Source organism: Zootoca vivipara, chromosome Z1, assembly GCF_965207765.1.
Source record: "Zootoca vivipara chromosome Z1, rZooViv2.hap1.1, whole genome shotgun sequence".
Lineage (NCBI taxonomy): Eukaryota > Metazoa > Chordata > Lepidosauria > Squamata > Lacertidae > Zootoca > Zootoca vivipara.
In genome coordinates this window covers 51,244,206-51,268,557 of record NC_142583.1, presented here as the reverse complement: position 1 = coordinate 51,268,557, position 24,352 = coordinate 51,244,206, and the positions used below count along the sequence as shown (strand labels likewise).

Here is a 24,352-nt window from a genome sequence, read left to right as displayed (position 1 = left end):
AGTTTCTGGGTGCATGCATATCCAAGAATTTCTCTGTTTTTATTCTGGACAATTGAAAGTCTTCAAAATTTTAGGTCAACATATATCCCTCCAGTGCTTCGGACTTCATAGTATTTTTCCCACCCCACCCCAAATCATATAACAGTATCCTCCTCGTGTGTCATGAGATGCTCATGTGTTTTGAACTCCTAGGAATAGTGAATGGTGCTGCATTTGGAGATCTTGGCGCAAAGATCAGTAAAGTGTTGGGGCTTGATAGTTAACAGGTCTCGCAGGTTCTTTAAATCCCAGGTCTCTTTGGAGCCCATTGCACCCCAAACAGAAGCACTAAATTCTGCATGAATTCTGGCAGGGGGTGCAGGATTTCAGTAGCACATTCCTCCTTTGAACTCTATATGGCCTGTGCTACTACAGAGAGTGCCTTTCTTCAACCACTTTCAGTTCTTCATATCCTGTAATGTAGATACAGGATTCTGGAGTGAGGCCTTCTGTCATATTATATACACTTAGTAGCTACCCATTCCAGTGTTCCACTTTTGGACCTTCCATTTAATATGTATGTACAGTATTTGTTTGGTTTTTGTCACATCCTTTCTTCAAAATCTTCAGTGCAGAATATATCTGGCGGCATATAGGAAGGTGTGTCATGCCTTTGTTTTTCCCAAGCTTTTCAACATGTGCTTGTAAGTTACTCTGTTGTATTTTTTTTAAAAAAAGTTCGATAAATCAACTAAAATGCCCTTTTCTCCCCCAGAAGTAACTGTACATTATAAACATGGATTGCCTGCGATAACTCTGATGTTACCCTCGAGAAAGGAACGCTGCCAGTTTACAGTCAAGCCAATGCTGATGACTGTGGGAGCCTTCTTGCAGGACATACAGAGAGAGGATAATGCCATTGAAAAGGTAGAAGTCTTCACAGCAGGTACTAACACCACTGTTACCTTGAAAGTAAAGGACATTCTGTTCCAGCTCCTTTACATGCATAGCAGACTATTTTGGAATTTTTTGTTAACTGTACTACTTTGGGGGTTTCCCCTTCAATGAGATGTCTATCACAAGAGTGGTCGGAAAGTAAACTGGTGGACCTCTGTGGCTGATCTCCAGTAGATCCATAAAGATTTCTGATGCTCAGTTGCTTAAAATTTTTTGTTGTTGTTTAGTCATGTCCAACTCTTCATGACCCCATGGACCAGAGCACTTCGTGACTGCTGTCACCATCTGCAGTGATCAAGGAGCCCAAGAAAGTAAAATCTCTCACTGCCTCCATTTCTTCCCCTTCTATTTGCCAGGAGGTGATGGGACCAGTGGCCATGATCTTGGTTTTTTTTGATGTTGAGCTTCAGACCATATTTTGCACTCTCCTCTTTCACCCTCATTAAAAGGTTATTTAATTCCTCCTCACTTTCTGCCATCAAGGTTGTGTCATCTGCATATCTGAGGTTGTTGATGTTTCTTCTGGCAATCTTAATTCTGGCTTGGGATTCATCCAGTCCAGCCTTTTGCATGATGAATTCTGCATATATGTTAAATGAGCAGGGAGACAATATACAGCCGAACTCCTTTCCCAATTTTGAACCAATCAGTTGTTCCATATCCAGTTCTAACTGTAGCTTCTTGTCCCACATAGAGATTTCTCAGGAGACAGATGCTGTTGCTTAACAATAGCAACAGCAAAATGTCTTTTCCCACCGATATTAGGCTTCTGGAATTAAGATAGCTAGCCAGGAGTAGACCTCTGTTTGAAAGGAAGGACTGAAAACAAATTGTGAGGCTCAGAATTTGCCCAGAGGCCCCCTGATGTTTAATTCTAACTCTTAATGTCTTTTGCACCTGGCTCTGATTGGTAGGTCTTGAGGTTCCAGCAAAAAAAGGGAAAGCTCGAACAAGGCTGAAGTCTTAACATTCTTGGGCTAGCAATAAGCAGGACTAGCATCAGGGATTGACATTGTTGGGCTCCTGCCAAGGCCTTCATCTCAACAGAGATGTGATTTTGCTCCAGAAAACAAATCATAGTTCGTTTGGGCTGTGTTGAGACGTTAAAAAGCCCCACACATTGGCTAAACAAGCCATGTGAATTTACCATTTCAACAAGTGCAGTGCTTTCAGAGAAATATTTCCTTTTACAGATACCACCCCGCCTGGATTTCTTTCCCCAAACCTAAATTATGTTTATATGAGAATACTGAATCTCACTTGCACTTACATTTATTAAATCAGCATTTTCGTGTTGTTGCAAATTCTTTTTATTTGTAGAATGCCTTGGTAGCCAACCCATAAAAGTTAATAGCAAAACAAAGCAGTGAGAATAATATTTCGTATAAATATTTAACATTCCCCCCCCCTTTTCCTCCTCTGATAAATGATGCTGGGCCAGATTGCATCCCCGAAAGAGCGGTTGGAGAAGAAAGCTACTTGGTTCAATGGTTACTGTAATCAGAAGCCCAGCGTGAGCCCAGATGACAGAATTCCAGTCAGGATATGGCAGTATGCCTTTGCTAACAGCACATTACTTTGAGTCAGAGATAACACAGAGAAGCAGGCCAAGTTCCAAGGTAGTAGTAATATGTTTTATCAGAGCCTCTTGTTGTGATGGTTTTAAAGAAACATTAGTGCACTGACGTTGCACCTTTTGGATGAACGAGCAGCTCAATGCTAAAATACATGCTTTGAATTTAGAAGGTCCCCCAGTTCCATCTGGCATCTCTGGTAGGGTCCTTCACTATGCTCTTTTCAGCACATGCTTTAAAACATCTTTATTTTAGGCTATCCAAACATGTAGAAGTTACAAGTCAAAAGGTTTTTAATATATCTGCTTTTATCAATAATCTTAATGTTTTATTTTATATTCTTTAGACAGCTTGGAGGTTTCCTTACAATCAAGGGGTATATCAATATTGTCTTCTTTTTTAAAAAAATAAATAAATCTCCATTTAAAGCAGTCTGATAGTGGGAAGGATCTATGATGGAAAGCCACTTGCCATAACCTGCAAATGACACAAGGACAGTAAATTGTGGTTGGCAGCTCTGACCATATTATGGTGCACAGGAAGAGGGAAGCAGGGAGAGTGTGCAGGCAACCACTACGCCGTCCCTTGGTTTGATAAAACCATAGGAAGCTGACTTATTCTACTGAGTCAAACCATTGATCTATCTATATCAGTATTGTCTATACTTACTGGCACTGGCTTTCCAGAGTTTCAGGCAAAAGTCTTTCAGCGGTACCTGACAATGCCAGAGATTGAACCTGGGACCTATAGGAGCCAAAATACGTGCTCTGCCATTGAGGTATAGCTCTTCCCTAACCCTTGCCACATTGGTCAAGAGCCCCAAGGCAAAATGCTGCTCCCAAAAGTATTATATTGGGAAGAATATAGGTTTTTCTTAGAGTATGTGTTCGGAATTAATCCATATATGGGTGGATACAGTGGTTCTAATCTAGTTGTGAGCACATAGGTGGTGATTCTAGGCTTAGTAACTTTCATAATCTTCAGACCAAAGTGTAGATCACACTAATTGCATGGCTGTAGGTAGCTTCTCTTGTTTTTTTCCAGGTAAATGGCAGGACTGGAAAAGTAGATTTTGGGAAGCATTTCCCTACATGCTATGATTTCAATGACAGTTGCAACCATCTCCCTCCTAGATTAGTCCTGGGAGGAAAGCTTCCATTGCCTTGATGTCATGTCATGTTTTGAATTTCACTAGACGTGACAAGAAACAGGAAGCGACAAGACATGGGCCTGCCATAGAAACCTAACTCAATAATTGTTGGTGAAGTAAACCTTGCCTGTATTGAACTTCATTATCTGTGATCAACCCAGCACTGATACTTCATTACTTAATGAAGCATTTTATTGCTAGTATTGAGGTATTTGCTTCCTCCCTACAGATGGCAGCAGGATTTCTTCTTCAACGTTGATGGAGGTTCTATTGATGAATGATTTTAAACTTGTCATCAATGGTGCAGAATACAGTGTTCATCCTCCACTGAAAGGTACACAGGTCCATGACCAACGTGAAATCACCTGGAGACATATGACTATCAAATTATTAAATATGTTTAAAATCAATTCCTTCAAAAAATATAAACTTAACTTGTACCACTTCATGCTTGCTCAGAAGTTAGCCCCATTGAGTTCAATGGGACTCACTCCCAGGGAACTGTGAATAGGAAGATTGCAACCTTAAATCACAAGCCGTCAAAACTGACTTTTTGTTCTGTGCTTTAAATGACCGGAATGATAGAGCTGTTCCTTCCCATTTGCAAACCCCCAACCTTAATTTAAATTCTATCTCTTGAAATAAATGGTGCCTATTGAAATGCACGCAGGTGTTCTTGTTCTTGCATAGCCCTGCTTCATTTGCATTATTCTGAGCTTGAATAAGAGGTGAAATGGGAGAAAAATAAATAGCAGGAAATGCTTGGCAGCTCAAGGCAGCCTGCAGGAGAAAATACAGTGTGCCTGCAATTTATGCTCACTTTACATATGTGACTGCAACCTTATGCAAGGTGGGTGGGTGGGGAGTAAATAAAGAGGATGTGAAGAGCTGCTTACCAATCTCTGGGAGCACCCCAGGGGCCTAGCACCTCCTTCCCAGAGACCAGTAAACAGCCCTCTGCTCATAGCGCATGGGGTTCCTGACTTTGGTGATTTTGCCTTTGCACAGAGTCTCCCAGAATCAAACCCATTGTACCTGCCCATATCCCATATCCCTGAAAAGGTATGGAAGTTCAGGCATCCCAAAAGCTGCGCTGGTATAGTGGTTCCAGTTTCGTTCTTCTTCCAGATCAAATGAGCAGCACAGAACATAAACTGGAGATGGATGACATCAAGTCTATGGTCCACAAGTTGTTTACAGCACTTCATTTAGAAGACCACCAGACAAGGAGAGAGAGGGAATTAATGCAAAAAATGGAACTTCTGAAAGAAGAACTGCTGCCTCTGGAGCAGGTCTGGAAAAATATTTCTTCATACATTCCATATTGTGGAAATCTATTTTGAGTTTAGCAGGTCAAGTCTATGACATGTGTGGCAGATTTTCCCACTTCTGTACCCATTTTTGACTGGTTCCAGAGACACTGGAGTAGGCCCAGTACCTGATTTTTGTTACCCCAGTTCAACACAATTAAACTAATCAAATTGAGAATACAATGCATTTTTCTGTTTTTGTAACATCCTTCAGAGACAGGTCAGATCTGCATACTGAACTGGTACATTTCTACTCCCCATTCCCTATATTGAATCACTAGGTTTATGTCTCCTGTTATAAAAATAAAACTTTGAATTGGCTTGACTTAATTAATCCACCTTTATAGAAAAGTAAAGCAAGTTGTATTCACAGTGAATGCTATTTTTAACACTGAAACTCTCTTAGTATGCTCAGGTGTGAGCCAAACACATTCTTGTATAACTTAGGTATTGATGTCTATGTAACTTCTTTCCAGATACATTTTTTAAAAGCAGCAGTAGTTTGTATTTTATTTTAGATGTTGCTAAAAATTGCTTTGATGATAGTACAGTAAATTATATTCAATCAAAATTATTGCAGAAGTTGCAGTGTATGTATTTTGGGCATATGGCTTATCAAATCCTTTCATGGATAGTTTGTGAAATGGAGACTCTTTTTCTTTGATAATTGAGAAAGGTTAGCAAAAATTATCTCCTTTAAAGCAAAAAAATGGTATAAGTATCCCTTCCTTAAAGCTTCTCTTTCATTTAGGGGGCCCATATCACCTTTTGTTTGCTGCCCAATTCTAGCCTTGCTGATTAAAGTAATTACGGTTTAATTAGGGTTTCTCAGCTCTGCATCAGTAATGTTTTTAATAAGGTTTTGATGCTATTAATCTTATTTATCTTCTTCTCTGTATTGCTTGCTTAAGTTCTATTAAGTAAATGAAATGTATCTGATATGTGCCTGAAAACTTGTCCTTCCTCTCCCCCTGAATGTCATAGTTGTTACTGGGGGGGTGGGGACTGTGGGTATAGAGCCGTATACAAATATAAATAATAACAACAACTTATTTGTCGGACTCAATTTCTGCTACATAGAATTCAGGCTTAGATACATCCTCTTAAAAAAGCAAAATGGTCACACCTGCTTTATCAATAAGAAAGTAGAACAGGTTTGCAGGATCAGACCAAGGTCTACAAAATCCAACATTCTTCTCCAAAAGTGGTTAGATTGGAAGAGTGGTCAAGACTATCTAAAAGACTAAGGAAGAAGGACAGTGTTTACTGTTAAATGGCTTCCTTCAAAACAGTTGGATTGTTGTTGTCATCCGTCTGTTTTGGGGGACAATGGAGGAGTGCGCCTTTATGAGTGAAGTCAAACTGTTGGAAGGTTGCAGCACCTGCTATGGCTGTAGAGAGTGATGCAGGAGAAACATGTTTTGTCGCCAAGGGAAAGGCTGGCTGAAGTCATCATTTGAGACCTCTCTACACTCCACACAGGGAAATATTTTTATTTATTTATTAATGCACTTCTGAATACAGTACAAGGTAATCTGTAGGAGTTGGTAGGGCATGCTTGAACAATGTTGTCTCTTCGGTCTTAACATCGGTTCTCTCTTCCTAGCTTAAAGCTGGAATTACTACAGATGTCGACGCTAAGACTTCTCGGCTTCTATGGATTGGCTTAGCCTTAATGTCAACTCAAGGTGGAGCCTTGGCATGGCTTACTTGGTGGGTCTATTCATGGGATATCATGGAGCCTGTTACTTACTTTATCACCTATGGAACTGCCATGGCATTCTATGCTTACTTTGTGCTCACTAAACAGGTGAGTCTCAGTAAATTTGGAGCCGTAATGTTAGTGGAATCTGCATGGTTATCATAGTGAGAGTCTGCAAGTACATATTTGTGAATCTTCTAAAGTATCCTAACAAGGAGGCCTAGGATTTCTTTAGGTTGTAAAATGTCCATAGGCCAAGGTTGGCTAACCTGCAGCCCTCCGCTTCATTGGATTCCATGTCCCATCAGCTCCAGCTGGCATGGCCAATGGACAAGGGATTATGGGAGTTAGGGTCCTTCAACTTCTGGAGGGCCACAGATTCTCAGGTGGGCACAAGTGCACCACCAGGTAGGTATTGCTGTGCACCACTCACTTGAAGAAGGTGAGAAACATCACCCGTTTGACTGGATGCTGGCTCCTCCCTTTCCTTTGGAGGGCAATTTGTTTTCTGCCTTCGCTTGATCTGGACCTATTTTGGAATAGACTGTCCTATTGTTCTGATCTCCACGGGGTTCATATAATTTTGTGGATGCTGGTCATTGGATCTATAAAGCTTCTATGCCTGGGGCCCAACATGCCTGAAGGGTCACTTTCTGTACCTCAACATATCCACAATCAACCAAGAGTACTCTAAATGTGAAATGCATGCATCTCATCCATACCATATTGAGTGCTGCTCCCCCCCACCCCCGGGCAGAGGCTGCTTCACTCTGTCACCTTGAGAGAGTCATTAATCTCTTAGGACTTTGAATCAATCCTCTATAAAGGCTAAAATTAGTTATATGAAAGAGTCACAGTGAGGTGGTTTCACCTTTCAGTCTTCATGTGAAAGTGGCCTTATAAGAATAATCCCATGTGATAAACAGCACGTTGCCACATGCTGAAAATTACTCAGATGTGTAATGTGCGTTTCATGGTGATTATTTCTACCTCAAAAGCTATCAGGAAAATGAGCCCTTAACATTTTTGAGATCTTTCTGTTTACTGATTTGATGGAATAGGAGTCTAGTAGATACTCTTGTCTCTCATATTCTACATTGTATGTTTGGGACTTTTTACTTTCTTAAAGGGGGAAATGGGCTGGAAATAAAAATTGATTTTATTTTTATTTTATTTTTTGGAAAAAGCACTTTATCCGCATTTAATGACTGCAGCTGCAGTAAATTGGACAGCTCTACACTATGATCTCCTGGTTGGAAATTTCAGAGTACTCCCTTATATTTTCTTTTTCATTTCTTATGCAGGATTACCTTTACCCAGATGCTCGGGACAGGCAATTTCTCCACTACTTTCACCAGAAATCCAAAAGCCAGAACTTCGATGTGGATCAGTATAACAAATTAAGAGATGATCTTGCAGAGGTTAGTTGCATAACTTGCTTTGAGTCAATATACTTAAATTTTGTCCTGTAACATAAAAGTGGATCCAAAAATGTTTTGAAATCCCAACATTGGCCCCCACTTCCGCAGCTGACACATTCCAAGTGCATTTCAGGGAAAAACCTGTCGCTAAACAACATGCATAGAAAGCACTCTTGTAGCCGTATACAGGCTTGCTTTTTGAAAAGTGGGTTTAAAATGCATATTGACAGCCACTTGACAGGTGAGGAAGAATAATCTTTCTTTGGAGGAAATGGGTACAGCTTCCCTTTCCATCTGCTACAGCAGCTGTGATTAGTGTCAAGGGGGTGTGAAACTGAAAACTCTCCAGCTCCAAAGTAAACAAACCCTTATCTCCCTTGCTGTCTCCAAAAGCTAATGGAATGCTTCCCGGCTACTTCAGTAGGCTTAAAAAATAATAATGAATAGTGTTGACCTTGCCAGACCAGCTCTGCTCAAACCTTCCAAGTCCATAGAGAATTGTTTGAATTATAGACTTCAGTGCTACTCCTCGATGACAATTTACAATGCACCAGCTGCAAAAGAGAGGTCCAAATCATAGGCCTGCCCACCTTCTATATCCCCTCTCAGAACTGGTGAGACATTGCCATAGTCACCAGGTGCAGAAGATCACAACTGGCAGAGTGTTGTGATTTGCAGCTGCTGCCAGCGGCTGCTGCTTTCACTGGATTTGCCAGCCAGGAATAGGATTCTGCCATCCTAGATGGCACATTAACTTGCTTATGTGATTGCCAGGAGCTCACTGTCAATATAGCACAACACAGTTACAAAGCCCAATAGCTTCCCTTGCTATTCTCAGTGCTTCTTTGTCCAGTGGTCCTGTTGGCACCTTTCCCTCCCTGTCACTGCCTCTGCTTACCCTTTCAGATTTTAGGCATCCATGGAAACGTGTTGCAACTCATGGGAGTCCCAGGCTCCAGATCTTTGGCGGGTTGGAGGACATCCCCATTAAACACTTGACCACTGTTTGATGATTAAATAAATTCGAACAGTGGTTGCTCAGTGGAAGAATGCTCATGCTGTTATACTTTAGTATATATACTTACACTCAGTAGATTTGTTTATTGCATTTATATCCTGCACTTTTCCCAAGGGTGATGAAGAAGGGTGTGCTCATAAAAGCCCCTGTTGAAATGTCATGCTGTACGATGGCCAAACCAGCTTTCTGGTTTGAGTTAACTGAACATGCTTAATTCTAATCAGAGGTTGGAGGAACACACGAACCTTGGTTGCTAAACCATGTAACTAGGCAGTGTGATGTTTGAGATATATATTCCATTTGTTCCACACAACAATCTGTGAGATGAGTGATCGGCTCATGGTGGGCACCTGGATTTGGAATGTGGAAATCCAACTTCTTTGCCACCATTGTGTCTGCCCAGTGTCACACAGCTAAGCTTGCACAGGTGGTAAAAGGCCTGTTACAATCTGGCCAAAGCAGGGGAAGTGATAGAACCATTGATGCCTGCTGTGAGCATCATGCAAGATATTTTGCAGCTAAAATCTCCTTGCATCCGTTCTAATTTGGATTCGTTTTTGAAATGAGATCAGAGAAATGGACAGACTCCTTGAAGAAATGAAACCAACTGCATATATGCAGCTAGACCCTTGCCCTTCTTGTGCCCTTAATGTGGCAAGTTTAGGCATATCCAGTTGGATCCCAGAGGTACTCAGTGCCTCCAAAACTTTGGGAAGCATTCCCTCTCTTTAAAAGGGTTAAAAATTACCCTTGAACCTGATGAAGCTAATAACTGTCACCAAGCATCCAGTCTATTCTATCCTAATGCGGTAAATTCATGGTTGCTCCTTAGCACCAGGGTTTTCTAAATGACAGTGGTTACTTGGATCAGTTCCCATTTGGTTTTAGAGCAGAGGAGCAAATACCCTGATGCTAAGTGATTTGGCAGTTTTTCCCTTCCACTTTCCTTTAAGAAGAATCTCCACTGCTTTTAAGGTTGGGCATGGCTTTGAAGCTGATCTCCTTATCATCCTTAAAAGCAGGGCTGGGGAACCTTTTTCATTCCCTTCTGGCTAACCTTCAGATGGGGTGTGAACAGGCACATGCCAGTGGTGGTTGATGGTCAGAGCCAGAGGCCAAAGTGGGAAGAACTTTTTACCTTTGTGCTGCAGGCTAGTTTCTACATATGCTCACACATTCCCTCTTTCTTCCAGGAGGCATGAGTTCAAGGATACATTCTAGCCAAGCAAAAACAGTGTGGCCTGGGATAGAGTCCTGAGGGTCAGATAAACAAGCCTAGAGGGCCACGTTTGGCCTTCAGCTTTAGGGTCCCCCACTCCTGCTTAAGATACTAGTCTTCTGCTTGCTCACCAGGCTCTGCAACCTAAGCTTACTTGTTACTTCTTAATGCTATGATTTTTAAAGGAGTGACTATCCCTAAAATTGTTCCAGCGATACCTGCCACTCATTCATTCACATACAAGTGTATATGTGCACACACTTTATATTCCTCTTATTACGGCTTATTGCCCTTTGTCCATCGTTTCGAATGGTTGCAGACACAATGAATTTCCTTCCTTGGAATTAAGTGGCAGTTAACTGGGGGAAACACTTTGGGTGTTAAAAGTTTGCCATAGCTTACTAATGCATATGCATGCTGTGAGATTTTTAAAAATTCAGGAACCCCACATGTCAATAACCACAGGGTTTCCTGCAACGAAAGCAGATTTCCTCCATGCATGTGATATATAAAAAGTCCCTCTAGAAGCAGACAATTGGACTACCTTTTATGCTGACAGATGGATGCAATTAATAATAATAATAATAATTTATTTATTATTTATACCCCGCCCATCTGGCCGGGTTCCCCCAGCCACTCTGGGCGGCTTCCAACAAAACAGAAATTCTAAAATACAGAAATCCATCAAACATTAAAATACAGAAATCCATCACACATTAAAAGCTTCCCTTCTAAAGGTCTGGTAATTGTTGTTCTCTTTGACCTCTAGTGGGAGGGCATTCCACAGGGTGGGTGCCACTACCGAGAAGGCCCTCTGCCTGGTTCCCTGTAACTTGGCTTCTCGTAGCGAGGGAACCGCCAGAAGGCGCTCGGAGCTGGACCTCAGTGTCCGGGCAGAACGATGGGGGTGGAGACGCTCCTTCAGGTATACCGGACCGAGGTATATTCAGTTCCTTAGGCCTAGATGGGGAATCTGTGTCACTCCAGTTGTTGTCAGACTCACGAGATAGTGTTTCAGTCCAGAAATTACTAGAGCCCACAGGTTTCCCACCTTTGCCTTAGGCTCAAGGTTAAATAAATGTATACAACTACTAACCTTAGGGCAGAACTATATGTTACAGCAAGCATTCAAGTGCTGGAGGGCAACATGCAGTGAATAACTGGTGTGAGTTAATAGAACCAGTTCCTGGTTTATTCCTCTCTACCTATGCCCCAAGGTTGTTTTTCCTTCAACTAAACAAATTTCTAATCTCAGAGTTAGGGGAGGTGGAAAACATTGCAGAGATTTTTGGAGGGAGAGGAAGAGCTGGGCCGCATGGAAAATAAAGGCTTTTCAGTGGTATCTGTGGAATGGTGTCCCTGGGGAGATGCACCTGGCTTTGTCCTTGTCAGCATTTAGGCACCTGGCCCATACCTTTTTTGTTTATTCAGGCCATTGGTAATTAAGTTGCCTCCTAAGGTGGTGCTTCTCTTGTCCTTATTGGGTGAGCATTTTATGTATTTTGCATTGCTTTTTCTGCTTTTGATTTGCTTTTATTTGTTGTACTTTCCCTCTGAGGAACCCCTTCTTTGCCTTGTAATGTAACATGGCTGAATGGCAACAGCCATCCAGATAGTATTTAACTAGGCATCAGAAAGATTCTGAAGGGTTTCACACCTGCAAGTTCACCAGTTTATATTTCTCTCTTCTCACTGCTAGGTGGAAGAATCGTTGAGGCGGCTGAAGAATCCCTTACAATTGCGTCTTCCTATCCAAGAAATAAATGAGAAACATTAATTCTTTTGATAAATATTAGCCTTGTTGAATTGCCTCTTAAGATTTGAAACTGGAGTATTCTGGACTAATGTAGTCCTTCTGTTTTTGAAGGGGTTGGGGGGGTGAGGAAATCTACAAGGAACAGCTAAAACTGTTTCTGATAACCGGGATTTCTTTTTCATGTTTTGCAAAGAAATTCAGACTCCCCATGTATATAGTTTGTTTCTTAATACTGTTCACAATAAAAACATGTAGCAGCTACTATTGAATTAATAATGCATACTTGATTGAAAGAAGAGACAAAAATGATTTTTAAATTTTTTTATTTTAATCTGGAACCCCTCTGTTTGAATGTAACTTTCATAATACGGTAAATAAAAATGCATTGCTGTTTTGGGCTTATTTTATTTTCTGAGTTAAGATCTGTTCTGCAAAAAAAAATTAAAAGCACCTCCTTAGCTTTCAGGAATCCTCACATGCAGAGTTTCAGAATCTGTGACTGTTTATAAACATATAAACATATAAAGTTTCTTGTTACATTTAAGATGCAAAGTCCAAGGGGCACAACTCACCTGTACAAACATCACCACCCCCAACATCAAGGAGCAAAATAGCACATGTCCCAGCACCTATAGAACAATAGCTAATGGCCTGCAGTAGGTCAAGCCACTTAATAACAATTTTGAACTATAAATGGGATGCCTGGAACTCTATTGACCATACCAGCCAGTTACACCAGTCAGTAGCAGTTGCACAACTGAGTCTGACAGTGTTCAGATGGTATTTGCCAAGCTAAAGTATGAGGATGAGGTCAGATAATGGAAATGATCCCTACAAAAGAGTTATTGTATTTGGGGGGGGGGAAGAGTACAAAATCTCTAGTTTCAAAATGAAGCTTGCAAACTCATGCACTTGAAAATAGTTAAGTGATTAACTGCTTCTTTCTTGTTAAAAATGTAAAAAGATTGACTTATTTTCCAAAATTCTCTGAGGTTCGGAAAGTATAATGTTGATTTCTAATCCAATAATTTCAAATGCAGTGCATAAAAAGTACTTCTGGTTTTGAAATGTTGATTTTATGGAAAGTTCAGCATTGTACAACTTCCTTTCAAATATCTTTTTGCAATTTTTCTAACAAGTTTTTAAAAAGTCTTTCAAGTTTTGAAATTATCTTACAATATTTACAATCACCTTTTTTTAAAAAAAAAATCCCTTGCTGGTTGTAATTTGGTTACTTGGGTCTTCCATTATTGCTACTTTGTAGTTTTGCAAATTGTCTTAGTTGATCAAGAAAAGGTAGGGTGATTTCTTAAGCAAACCGAAATAGTGCACACTGACAATGCTTGACAGTGCAGTTCCAAACATCAGCTACGCAGAAGCAACCCCGTTGAGTTCGGTGGGAATTACTCCCAGGGAACAGGATTGCAGCCTGAATCTATTACCCCATATATCAAGATTGTGGGTAGCTTGAGATAACCTCTTGTTACTGCTCCTCAGTGTTATTTTGATTTTGGGTAGAAATGCAGCTTCTTAGTCAACATTGATGCAAAGCAAGGAATCTGCTTTTTTCCTATAGCATTAAGATCTTTGCACACATCCACTCTGCGGTGAGCCACCTTCCTGTTAACCAGCGTCAGTAGCTCTGTGAACTCCAGGGAAGTACCATGTTTTCTTATCATCTCACACAGATCTTGAATGTACCAAGAACCATTTATAGTCTCGCGATGAGAATAGTAGCCTATTGCAAAAAGGGGGAAAGGGCATTAAGTCTTTGTCATGTCTGCAGAAAAGCCTTGGATCTGAACCTGCATTCAATATTTTTTTAAACTAGCAAATAGTAATCTAAGAGATTATTAAACCTAATTCCATGCTTTGGGAAAGCTGAAAATAATCACACACCCTGATCTAAAAACATGCTTCCTTTGTCATCAACTGAACTTAAATATGCTTAGAATTGCAACCTTAGTTGGTCTTGAGCAGGCATCCCCAAACTTCGGCCCTCCAGATGTTTTGGACTACAATTCCCATCTTCCCCAACCACTGGTCCTGTTAGCTAGGGATCATGGGAGTTGTAGGCCAAAACATCTGGAGGGCCGCAGTTTGGGGGTGCCTGGTCTTGAGGGATATTCACTTGTGGAACAAGAATGATTAAGTGCTTTAAAATATTTTTTGCACTATTAATGAGTCCACTTTGCAAGAAGAATCCCAGTGTCCAACTTCAACAGCAGAAGACAAGAGGTGTACATCCACTTTGTACAAAGCTTGTAATTCCAAGGCAGATACTTAAAAACTCTGAACTGAGGCAACTTGCCTGAAGCAGTCTAGTCTCAACGCTCCAGAGATGCCTCTGAGATACAGAGGGTGTTTGTGTTTTTTTACTTTCTCAAGCCAAATTTTTGAACTTTTGAACAAGCAACTCCTATTACAGGAAACGAGTGGTTTTTGCATACATTTTTCCTTATCATAACTATAGCATGCAACCCTGCACATAGCAATAATATAAGTATACACAGAGACTAACTTCAAGAAAACTGTCTCTTTGTTTTGTAGGTAAGATAACTGCTATTTCAAGGAATCAGCAGTTACAGACAGCAGGGTGGGGGGAAGAGGGTGCATTTTACCTTCTGCAACTGAGTAACACATGAGGAAGTCTGCACCAGCAGGCAGTGTATATACGGCGGCAGCATCAACGTGTGTTTCATTGATTTCTGTTTTGCTATCTACTGTGTCACGATGAAGAACTGGGTTGTCATGCCTATCTCCTCTGCATGCCTGTGGGAGGAAAAACTGTTGAAAACGAAGTCTCACAGCAGCTGGACACCATTCTAATGCAGAACCCTTCCGAGTTCTGCCTTTGTTGATATACACGGCATATATACCTAAATATTTGGTTAGGCTTTGCTGAGTCTTTTGGTAGGATGAGTCAGCTTAGAAAGTGCAGTAAACACTGGGGAAAGGGTGTGTGTTTTTTTACTTTAGAATTGAGTTTAGAAAGAAGCATGCTTTGTACTTCATATCATATGCATAAACCAAGGCAATGCTTAGAAAAGCAAGGGAATAAAAGGTGGCTCTTTGATACATTCTCCTTTCCCTTCCTCCCCCACAACAAACACTCTGTGCGGCAAGTGGGGCTGTGAGACTTCAAAGAAGTGTGACTAGCCCAAGGTCACCCAGCAGCTGCATGTGGAGGAGCGGAGACGTGAACCCGGTTCCCCAGATTAGTAGTCTACCGCTCTTAACCACTACACCACACTGACTCTACATGAAGTTCTGTCTACCCCAGACAGAGGACAGGAACTGCAAGATGCAGCAAATAACTGGGCCATTGCCTAAACAGTTGGAGGAGGTTTCCATTTTTTTCTTTATTACTGTATTGTTTCCAATAAAATATGCAACTGTCTCCTCCTGCCTTCCCTAGCCTGGTGGTGGTACTGGTGGGAATTCCAGCCCGAAACACCTGGAGGGCATCATGTTGGAGAAGGCCTGCTTTTAAACTTCATATTATGGTTTAATTCACGAGCTCCACTTTCTCACCTGAATTATAAATACTTTGGGCTTCCCAACTAGGCTTGGGCATTTGTCTCCTCTGAACATCTTGGTTAATTCCTGTATCTTTATTTTAGCATCATAGGCATAAACGTGATCATCTTCTCCATGGCTCAGGAAAATGCACACAAAGCAGTCTGCATCTTCATGCTGGTCTGTGGACACTGTGAAATGATGCCGTTGAAAAATGTTATTTTAAAAGCAATGGTTGGTAAAGTAGTGATGAACAAAGTACCCTGGGGTCATGTTGGAGCTGAGCTCAACAAACCCAAGCTATCCCCACCCCCCAAAAAAGGGAAAATAGCTCATGCTGAAAATGTGAACCATAGTTTGAACACATTCACTATTAAAGCTGTATTAAAATCATAGCTGAATTTACTCAAGTAAATAAAGCAAAGTCACTTACCATTGTAAATGTTTTGCAACACTTCAACTGCTTTAAGGTCATCAAAGCACTTCACTTCAAATCCAAGCTCCGTCAAGCTAGTATAAACAGGAAGAGGAAGTCTTACAACTAGCATTTATTTCTTGATTTTTCTCTTCTTGAGAAAATACAGCATTAGAAATGTGTAGGATACTAATAACTAATTTCATATGACATGGTTTCTCCAAAACAGCAATAAAAGAAAAGGCAAGGAAACTTATTTTTCTCAGAGAAAACTATCCCAACTGTTTTAACTTGAGTAGCCTGCTTGGGAAGCAGTTTACAAGTGGCTTGATTATTGATCTGCCATGTAATTTATTGGTTGATACAGCATTCAAGAATAGAGGGAAAATAAGGTGTTTTCTCTCCCACAACTCTGCCAGGCTGCCCTGTGTACGCCTATCCTCTACTCAAAACCATTTGGAAGCCATTTTTGGCAAGTAGGTGGTCTATAAATTAAGAGAATAAGAATGGGCTGGGTGTCTTCTAAGGTACACTTTCAGTTCACGTGGTGTCATGCTTCTCTGCAAAACACAAGTGGCTTGTGACAGGCAAGTCAACATAGGAAGGGTTGCCTAAAAGTTCGAAAGCTGCATTCAAAGTGCTTTATATACAGTGGTACCTCGGTTTGCGACCGCAATCCGTTCCGCGGAGGTGGTCGCTCGCGGAGGCGGTCACTCCCCGAAGCACCGATAGAGCACTTCTGCACATGCACACGCTGCACAGATCGCTTCTGCGCAGATCGCGTCTGCACATCCGATGCCGCGGAACCCGGATGTAAACACTTCCGGGTCCACGGCGGTCGCTCATCGAAGCGGTCGCAAACAGAGGTAGGTATAAACCGAGGTTTGACTGTACAGTCATTCTTTCAACTGCACCTGTAATGTTCACCTGTATATTTTCCGGTGGGGAAAGACTTGAGTCATAATGACCAACTAAGAAACACATGACTGAAGCAGCATTTGAACTGTGGACTTCACAGCTCATGCTTTCTTAGTCCTTATAGTGCACTCATTCTCAGGGCGAGTCCCAAGTGGGCGTCATCATTTTTATACACAATGATTTTGTCTTTAAGAAACTTCATTCTTTGGTGTTTTTATGTATAAATGGCATGAAGTTGAACTGGATTCTCCCTACTCCGCCCACAAACTCACACATGCTTAAAAATAATTTGAGAAAATCTCCACACCTGCGTTTTAGGTTATCCCTGTCCGCTTGGGTGCCACGTCTCTCTGGCAATGTTAAGTGCCAGAAAAAATGCTCATGGTTGAAGATCAGCGCAAGTCCCCTCCTCTTGTGGTTCATTTTATACTCCACTGCTGGATCAAAAAGCTGGATGTTTCTGCAAAAATATGGTGTTTTCAGTTATTAAATGAAGTCTCTCTCTCTCATATGCACACAACATTGCTGAATCCACTGGAGCAAGCCAGGATCCAAAGTATTGTACAACTAGTTATACACGGCCAGAGGACTTGTATGCTTCTAAAATAACAGGTCCCAATTCCATATGCCAGTTGCAGTTTTGCCAGTCAAACAGGATTTATTCCATGTGAAAACAGTGCAGTCATTGTATATACACACACAAATACAAACACATTGCTTTAGGATAGAAAATGTACGCAGCACTGACTGACAACTCTTAATTTTGCGATAAACCCAGTAACAAAAGTCAAATAATCAGCAAGTACAATTTTGGCTGCTCCTAAAAAAGTTATCTTTTGTATTGTGAGCACTTTGTGAGATCCAGTAAATATTGGGGGTGTGGTTGTTAGAACAACAAGCATATACTGTGGAAAATACTTTTCCGTCTCTTTGTTTTCAGCTACAAACAGCTGTTCAAGGACAACAGAGATCCTTACCTTTCAACAATGGCATCTGTTTCGGTGTCGTTTTGCTGTCCATCTATAATTTGAAAATAATTCAAAACATGGTTGGCCCAATATACTTAAAGGCACAAATGAACTACATATAAATGATCTATTTTTCAAATACTGTAAGCTTTTAAAGAATGTGGCATCAACAAACTCCAAATATGTTTTCCTTTGAGATACCTGCATTTGTTCCTGTATTAAGATTTTGCTGTAGTAAATCAGGAGCTTCTGCAACTCTTGCCCCCAAATCTGTAATTAGCAATCTAAAAAATAGCACTCCTACTTTGACTATTGTTGTTGTTTTTATGTAATAAATTTTGCTGACACCTTTCTCAAACAAACCCAAGGCAACTTACAACTTACAACAATATAAAAATATACAAGACATAAAAACAAAGTGACAAACTGGCATTTATCCATACAATATGCAAAATGTAAAAACGGAGCCCCAATTTACCGAAGGTTGACACCAGGACAACTACAGCTTATCCCAGAAATTAATCGTCTGCCTTCCAGTATTATCAAATGCCTGAGAGCAGAAGAAAGTTTTTACATGCCATCAATTGAATGAATAGGTATGGACAGATTTCAGTCCTGCTTTTCCCCTCTGCTCTTCCTGGCTAACAATAAAAAAACCAGCATTTCATCTTTTAAAATAATTTACAGCTTTTGCCCTAGTTAAAATTTTGAAAGTGTATCTAAAGATCTATCTTTCTCAAACTTTTTGAAACTCGAAACTTCTGCCTCCTGTCTCTACTCTCAAACCTAATCAATTGTCTTTTGCATAGGTGGACATGCACAAATCCTTAGAGGACTGTTTGTGTGTATTGTTGGATCACAGCACCTGCAATGAACAGGGGAAATGACAGGACATGTACATTCCATTCTAAATGCACATGCAGAGAAGCTTCATTAGAACAATCAGCCATGCCTACAAATTTAATGTATATTAGTTCACTCCCTATGCAAACAATCCAGCTTGGGTCAATGAAGCAAGAGTGTGCCACCTTCCCATAAATCAGATCCACCTCAGAATGTTTTCACCTCCACAGGAACACACCCACCCCCCATCTGGGGAGGAAGATTTCCTTCTCCTGCTTGCTTCCCTGTTCTGTTCCCACTTAGAAAAGCTTTTCTAAGTGGGAACAGAACACTTTTTTGAATAACTTTCAATTATATTTTGAATGAACAGCAGATACTTTACCTCTGTCTTCTTGCTGTACATTCTTGCTGTCCAAATGGATTTCTCCTATGGCAGAAAACAACATATTTAGTATTGCAATAAAAGTGTAGACTGGTCACTTCTTTTCTGAAGTTCTATATATAATTGTGTTGGTTCCAAGGCTTTGTGGATTCTGCTTGCTCATTAAACTCAATAAGACTTTAATCCAGCCTTGGCAGCTGCTCCCGATCTGTGTGCCTGCAGAACAGTGATGGGAAAACCGTAGCCTTCCAGACACTCTTGAGTTACATACAAGGCCTTGTCTCTGGCCATGCAGGTTGGGACTGATGGGAGCTGGGAGCCCAACAATGAGGTGGCTCTCAGACAAACCATGGGTTAGCTTGAACACAAGGGTTGCCAGAGAAATCACAGCCCTGGTCCGCCTGCTACAGCAAGGTAAATCATGATTGGGAATGGTGTGCTGACCAAACCTGGGCTCATAGCTTGCCTCCTCCAAAGAAATCATTAGCTGTAAAATGAGGAAAAAGCTTTCAGCTCACACTTTCTCTAGAGTAGAAAACTGATGTTGATGTTGCCCTAAAACTGTCACATTGTTGTTGGCCCATGTCTGTCTTAAGAGACAATGGAGTGTGCCTCCAGGGGTGAGGTCAAATGGCTGCATTGGCAGCATTGAAGTGACCTCCCTGGGGCGCAAACCTGAGCAGTGTTTATGGAGGTCCTGAGCTGCACAAGGACAAGACTCCGCCCTCCCTCTTGGCCTCACTGATGTGTTTTAAAGGAAAGCAGAGGGGTGCATTTGGCTCCAGCTTGGCAGGAGTTGCTGGAAGACACCATCCAACTGTCTTAGGGACACCACTCTGGATTTGTATAGGGTTTGCTCCTTAGCTTTGTCTTCTCCTGAAGATACCCTGCAAAGCAGCAGAGGTTTAGGGTCAGAGTTTTCCTTCTCTTGGAGGGCTACCTTCCCAGGTGGATGAGCCCCACCTGCCCCTCACATAGCTGCCAAGTCTCCCGTTGAAAAATCCGGAATCAGCAGCGACGCAGCACCGGAAGTTGCTTCTAGGCATGTCTGGACATGCGTAGAAGCAACTTCCAGTGCCGGCACTGCCAGGGGTGTAGCAGGATGAAAATTAGGGGGGAGGGGCGTCTCCCTTCTCCCTTGCTGGCTGTGGGGCAGGCGGAGGGAAAGCCAGCCAAACTCTTTGCGCGGCTCTGGGGCTTTCCCTCCACCCGCCCCACAGCCAGCCAGGGAGAAGGGAGACAGCACCGGGCGGCGGTAGCCAGCGGGGCAGGCTGGCTAGCGGCCCTGCTTCTAGGGGGGGCAACTGCCCCCTGCCCCCCCTGCCTATGCCCATGGGCACTCTCCTATTTCCGGTGCCCAGACATGGGCAGAGCGGCACCCAATTTTCTGTGTCCAGACATGTGCAGAAGGAGCCTCCCTGGAAGGTAGGAAATCGGGGGATTTACGGGATTTTTTTTCTATTTGGGATAACAGCGGGAAAATCCGGGGGTTTCCCGAGAAAAACGGGCGACTTGGCAGCTATGGCCCCTCACTTCCCTCTACAGCACATGCAGAAACTGTCATCTTGACCATTGGTTTTGTGTGCTCAATCCACCAAAGAAAGGGCATGCAGGGGAAGTCCCTAACTCACTGAAGGTTTGAGACCCACCAGGCCAAGTCAAAGCCATTCTCGGGGTGTGGCTGCTGCGGCCGTCTGCTGACAGCTTCTAGGAGCCAGAGGTGAGAGCAGAGCGCACTTTGTACTGTTCTTTCCAGTTACCCCCAAATAGGGGCGTGGGTCTGGCTGCTTTGCAGCACCACGGAATAACCGGCTCTCCCCAGCAGCCAAGCACCCGACTCCCTGTCCTGCGGGAAAGACAGCAAACGTGCCCGGCAGCTACAACCCAGCCCAAAACACAGCGACGCGGCCACGTGATGAAAAGGAGAACGAGGGGCGGAGCGGGAGGAAACACAGGAAGGCGAGAAAGAACAAAGAAAGATGATGAACAGAAGCAGACTCGAAGCCAGGAGGACAAAGGGCGGGCGTGGACAGCAGTTTTGCTTTCTCTCCCCCCCCCAAACGGTTAAAAAAACACACCCCTTAGTGCCCCCCTGCTTGAACTAAGCCTCAGGAGGTCCGTGTGTCATATATTGATCACCAAATGCAAGTACAGATGCACAAGCCATTCTTTCCTGAACACGAGCATTCTGCAGAGGATCTGAGTTCTTGCATGCACACCACCCGTTTCAAATTCGCACCCCCACCCAAAGAGTCCTGGGAATCGCGGGTTCATAAAGGGTGCTGGAAACGGGGGCTCATTGAGGGGTGAACTGCAGTTCCCAGGACTCTTCCGGGGAGCAAATACGCTTTAAATAGACTGGGTTTTCCCCCTGGTTCCCAATCAGACGTTGACACCCAGGCAGACTCCAAACCCCACCGACAGGATCCCTCGCGCTCTCCGGGGGTTAAAGGCGGCGCGCAGCCCTCCTACTGGGGGGAACCTTTTGGAGACCCGTCTCCCGCGGCTGTTCCTCCCTGCTGGGAGAAATCTCCGGGCTCCGACCATGCAGGCGGAGGAGCCGAGTGAAGGGGAAGGAGCAGCCTTCCCCGGCTGCACCCGGGCCGCGCCCAGGCTTCCTGCCCCGCCGCCCCTCGGTTTCTCCACCTGTGCGCAAAGGGCGCCTTTGTGCACAGACGCCCCTCGCGCTCGGCTTCCGGCGCCTACCTGAGCCGTTGTTGGAGTTTCTCTGCCGCTTGGAGCTCGCCATGGCTGGGCTTTCGACTCGCACGCCCGAGACTGAAGGAGGAACCCCGGGTGCTGCTTCTGCCGGAGTCAGCGTTTCTCCTCCTCCAGGCAACCGCCTTCCTCCGCCCACCTTTTTCTCCCCCTCCACCCAGCCCGAGTTACCTTCCTCTGTCCCTCTCGGTTATCGAGGCGGGGCGTGGGCTGCTGCTGCTGGGTGCCAGCCTGGACGTGCCTCCGGACGCACAGCTCGAGGAAGCTTCCGTGTTCCTTCCCTCCGAAGGTCAAAGAACTCGCCAGGGCTTGTCCCCGAGGCTTGTTTTCGCTGCCAGCCCCCAACCTCCCGAAGGTATATAGCTGCAAGGCTGGCCCAGTTGTGAGGTAGAAAAATAGCACAGGCTCTCTTCCTGGGATTAATACACACATTGATAAGAAATATATAACGGTTTGCTGCCTATTGGCCAATAGTTGTGCTGGTCCTGTTCCTACAACATAATTTAAAGAGCAGGCCAGCCCATTTTGCTGTTGGAGGCAAAAGATGTTGTTCAATGTCTTAATAAACTACTTGGATGAAGGAATTGAAGGGATGCTCATCAAATTTGCAGATGACACCAAATTGGGAGGGGTAACAATGCATAGAAGACAGAATCAGAATTCAAAATTACTTTAACAGATTAGAGAACTGGGCCCAAGCTAACAAAGTGATTTTCAGTAGGGATGAATGTAAGGTTCTGCACTTAGGCAGGAAGAACCAGATGCAGAAATATAAGATGGGGGACACCTAGCTTACTAGCAGTACATGTGAAAAGGATCTTTAGGGGATTTGGTGGACACGTTGAAAGAAATTTCCCATAATATAAGGCAGTTTTTCTGCCTTTACGAGGGGCGTTCATTTCCCTTGACCCTCGTAGGAGGATGAAATTGCACATGTACAGTAAAATGATACATCTCTCCATAGGTAATGTGGTAATTTGTAGCTCTGAACTCCTAACAGTTTCTCTGTTACAGATGCTAACGTGGAGTAACATCTGATAATGGAACCAGTTGAATGCAGAGCAGTCTTGGACTTGAAAGGGCGCACAGCATGGGAGACGTTTGATGAGATGAAAGGGACTTATGGGGAGGATGCCCCATCGTATGACGTAATCAAGCACTGGCATCATCAGTTCAAGCGTGGTTGGATTTCGGTGGAATGGCTCCCATTCCTGGGCAACCACAATCCTCCATTGAGGATCGCTGCATAACCGTTCAGTTGCAGATGTCAAGATCAGTGTGGGCTCTGTAGAAAAAATCATCCATTACCATTTGCACATGGGAAAGGTGTTTGCACGGTGGGTTCCCTGGCTGCTGACGCCTTTCCAGAAGCAGGAACAAGTCACATGCTCACAGGCTCTTTTGGTCATGTGTCACAAAAACCATGATAACTTCTTCGCCAGACTAATTACTGAGGACAAAACATGGGTCCATCATTATGACCCAGAGCCTAAATCCCAGTCCAAACAATGGAATCACTCTGCCTCACCACCTCCAAAGTAGGCATGTGTCCAACCGTCAGTAGGCAAGGTCATGCTCACGGCTTTTTGGGACCAGCGCAGAGTAGTGATGATGGATTTCCTGGCAAAGGGTACCACAATTACCGGGACATACTATGCTTCACTGCTACAGATATTGCAAGAGGCTATCAAAATAGAGAGGCATGGTGACCAAAGGTGTCCACCTCCTGCAGGAGAATGCCGGGCCTGGTTCACAACTTGCATGTTGCTCAGACGGAAGCACGGTCCTGTGGCTATGAAATCTTTCTCCATCCCCTTTATTCTCCCAACCTCACATCATCAGACTTCCACCTCTTTCCAACCATGAAGTTATTTTTGAAGGGCAAACTTTTTCCAGATGATGAAATGCTGGTTTCTGAGGTCAAGTCATGACTTCTGACGCAACCTGCCGAATTCTACGGATGAGGTCTCCACAGCTGCATAAAGTGATGAGAGAAATGTTTGACTCTTGCTGGTAGCTATGTAGAGAAGGACTAATAACTGTGCCCAGTTTCATTTGTCTCAGTCCACTGGAAGTATGTCAGGGGAAATCTTTAATGAACACCCCTTGTATCTCTGGATATTCTCATTGCCTCCATCACCACCACACAACTGCTGTAAGGCTGTAGCCCTCCTCTAGAAAGAAAATGTAATTGACTAGACATAAAAATGGTTAGCATTCAAGAGTGTGTACCAATGCTTCCACTTGACAAAAATAAAACATGATATACAGGCTGCTGGCAGGGTGGTAGAGGATATACACATCACCTGTGATGAAACCCAACACAAAAAAGCCACTAGCGTGACATATGCTGTTTCTAACCACAATTCCTCCAACCCCCAAAAGCTTTCCCTGCCAGCTGGGTAGAGCATAAGTATGGTCCACAAACTGTAGGGGGAGTTGTTGAAAATGGGTTGTCTCATATTATTAGCAGAAGCACATTTGCTGACACAAAGCTACCATT

General features: G+C 43.1%; 2 protein-coding genes and 1 long non-coding RNA gene across 5 annotated transcripts in view; 2 read left to right on the top strand and 1 right to left on the bottom strand.

Annotated features, from left to right (window-relative positions):
- MCUB (mitochondrial calcium uniporter dominant negative subunit beta) overlaps positions 1 to 12,488 on the top strand; it is a 62,881-nt gene extending 50,393 nt beyond the window's left edge. For both annotated transcript variants that reach the window (XM_060278506.2, XM_088660451.1), the window contains exons 3-8: positions 755 to 925; positions 3,890 to 3,994; positions 4,789 to 4,952; positions 6,577 to 6,780; positions 7,977 to 8,093; positions 12,030 to 12,488. In XM_060278506.2, coding sequence (XP_060134489.1) covers positions 755 to 925; positions 3,890 to 3,994; positions 4,789 to 4,952; positions 6,577 to 6,780; positions 7,977 to 8,093; positions 12,030 to 12,107 — 839 coding nt within the window. In that variant the 3' untranslated portion in view covers positions 12,108 to 12,488. The remainder of the gene's footprint in view (positions 1 to 754; positions 926 to 3,889; positions 3,995 to 4,788; positions 4,953 to 6,576; positions 6,781 to 7,976; positions 8,094 to 12,029) is intronic.
- On the bottom strand, positions 12,393 to 22,140 carry CASP6 (caspase 6). Of its 2 annotated transcripts, none has more exons than XM_088660452.1 (8): positions 22,021 to 22,140; positions 19,132 to 19,176; positions 17,916 to 17,958; positions 17,246 to 17,398; positions 16,039 to 16,115; positions 15,621 to 15,796; positions 14,708 to 14,858; positions 12,393 to 13,824 (listed from the first exon to the last, which is right to left on the bottom strand). In XM_088660452.1, the coding sequence occupies exons 4-8, from the start codon at positions 17,359 to 17,361 to the stop codon at positions 13,586 to 13,588; spliced, it is 759 nt and encodes a 252-aa protein (XP_088516578.1). In that variant the 5' UTR covers positions 17,362 to 17,398; positions 17,916 to 17,958; positions 19,132 to 19,176; positions 22,021 to 22,140; the 3' UTR covers positions 12,393 to 13,585. The 2 variants fall into 2 exon arrangements, with proteins under 2 accessions (XP_088516578.1, XP_034969334.1); XM_035113443.3 differs by lacking the exon at positions 22,021 to 22,140 and adding an exon at positions 21,838 to 21,899.
- LOC148687379 (uncharacterized) lies at positions 22,066 to 24,122 on the top strand. The gene is made up of 2 exons (XR_015947786.1): positions 22,066 to 22,204; positions 22,864 to 24,122. It is a non-coding gene; the product is annotated as an uncharacterized LOC148687379 (long non-coding RNA).
- The last annotated feature ends 230 nt before the right edge of the window (positions 24,123 to 24,352 follow it).

Coding starts and splice junctions, on each gene's coding strand:
- CASP6 (XM_035113443.3), bottom strand. CDS start 21,880: ATGGCGAGCTCCAAGCGGCAGAGAAACTCCAACAACGGCTCAG. Junction 17,959..19,131: donor TGTACAGCAAGAAGACAGAG/GTAAAGTATCTG, acceptor TTCAAATTATAG/ATGGACAGCAAAACGACACC. Junction 14,859..15,620: donor CCAAAGTATTTATAATTCAG/GTGAGAAAGTGG, acceptor TTCCTCCCACAG/GCATGCAGAGGAGATAGGCA.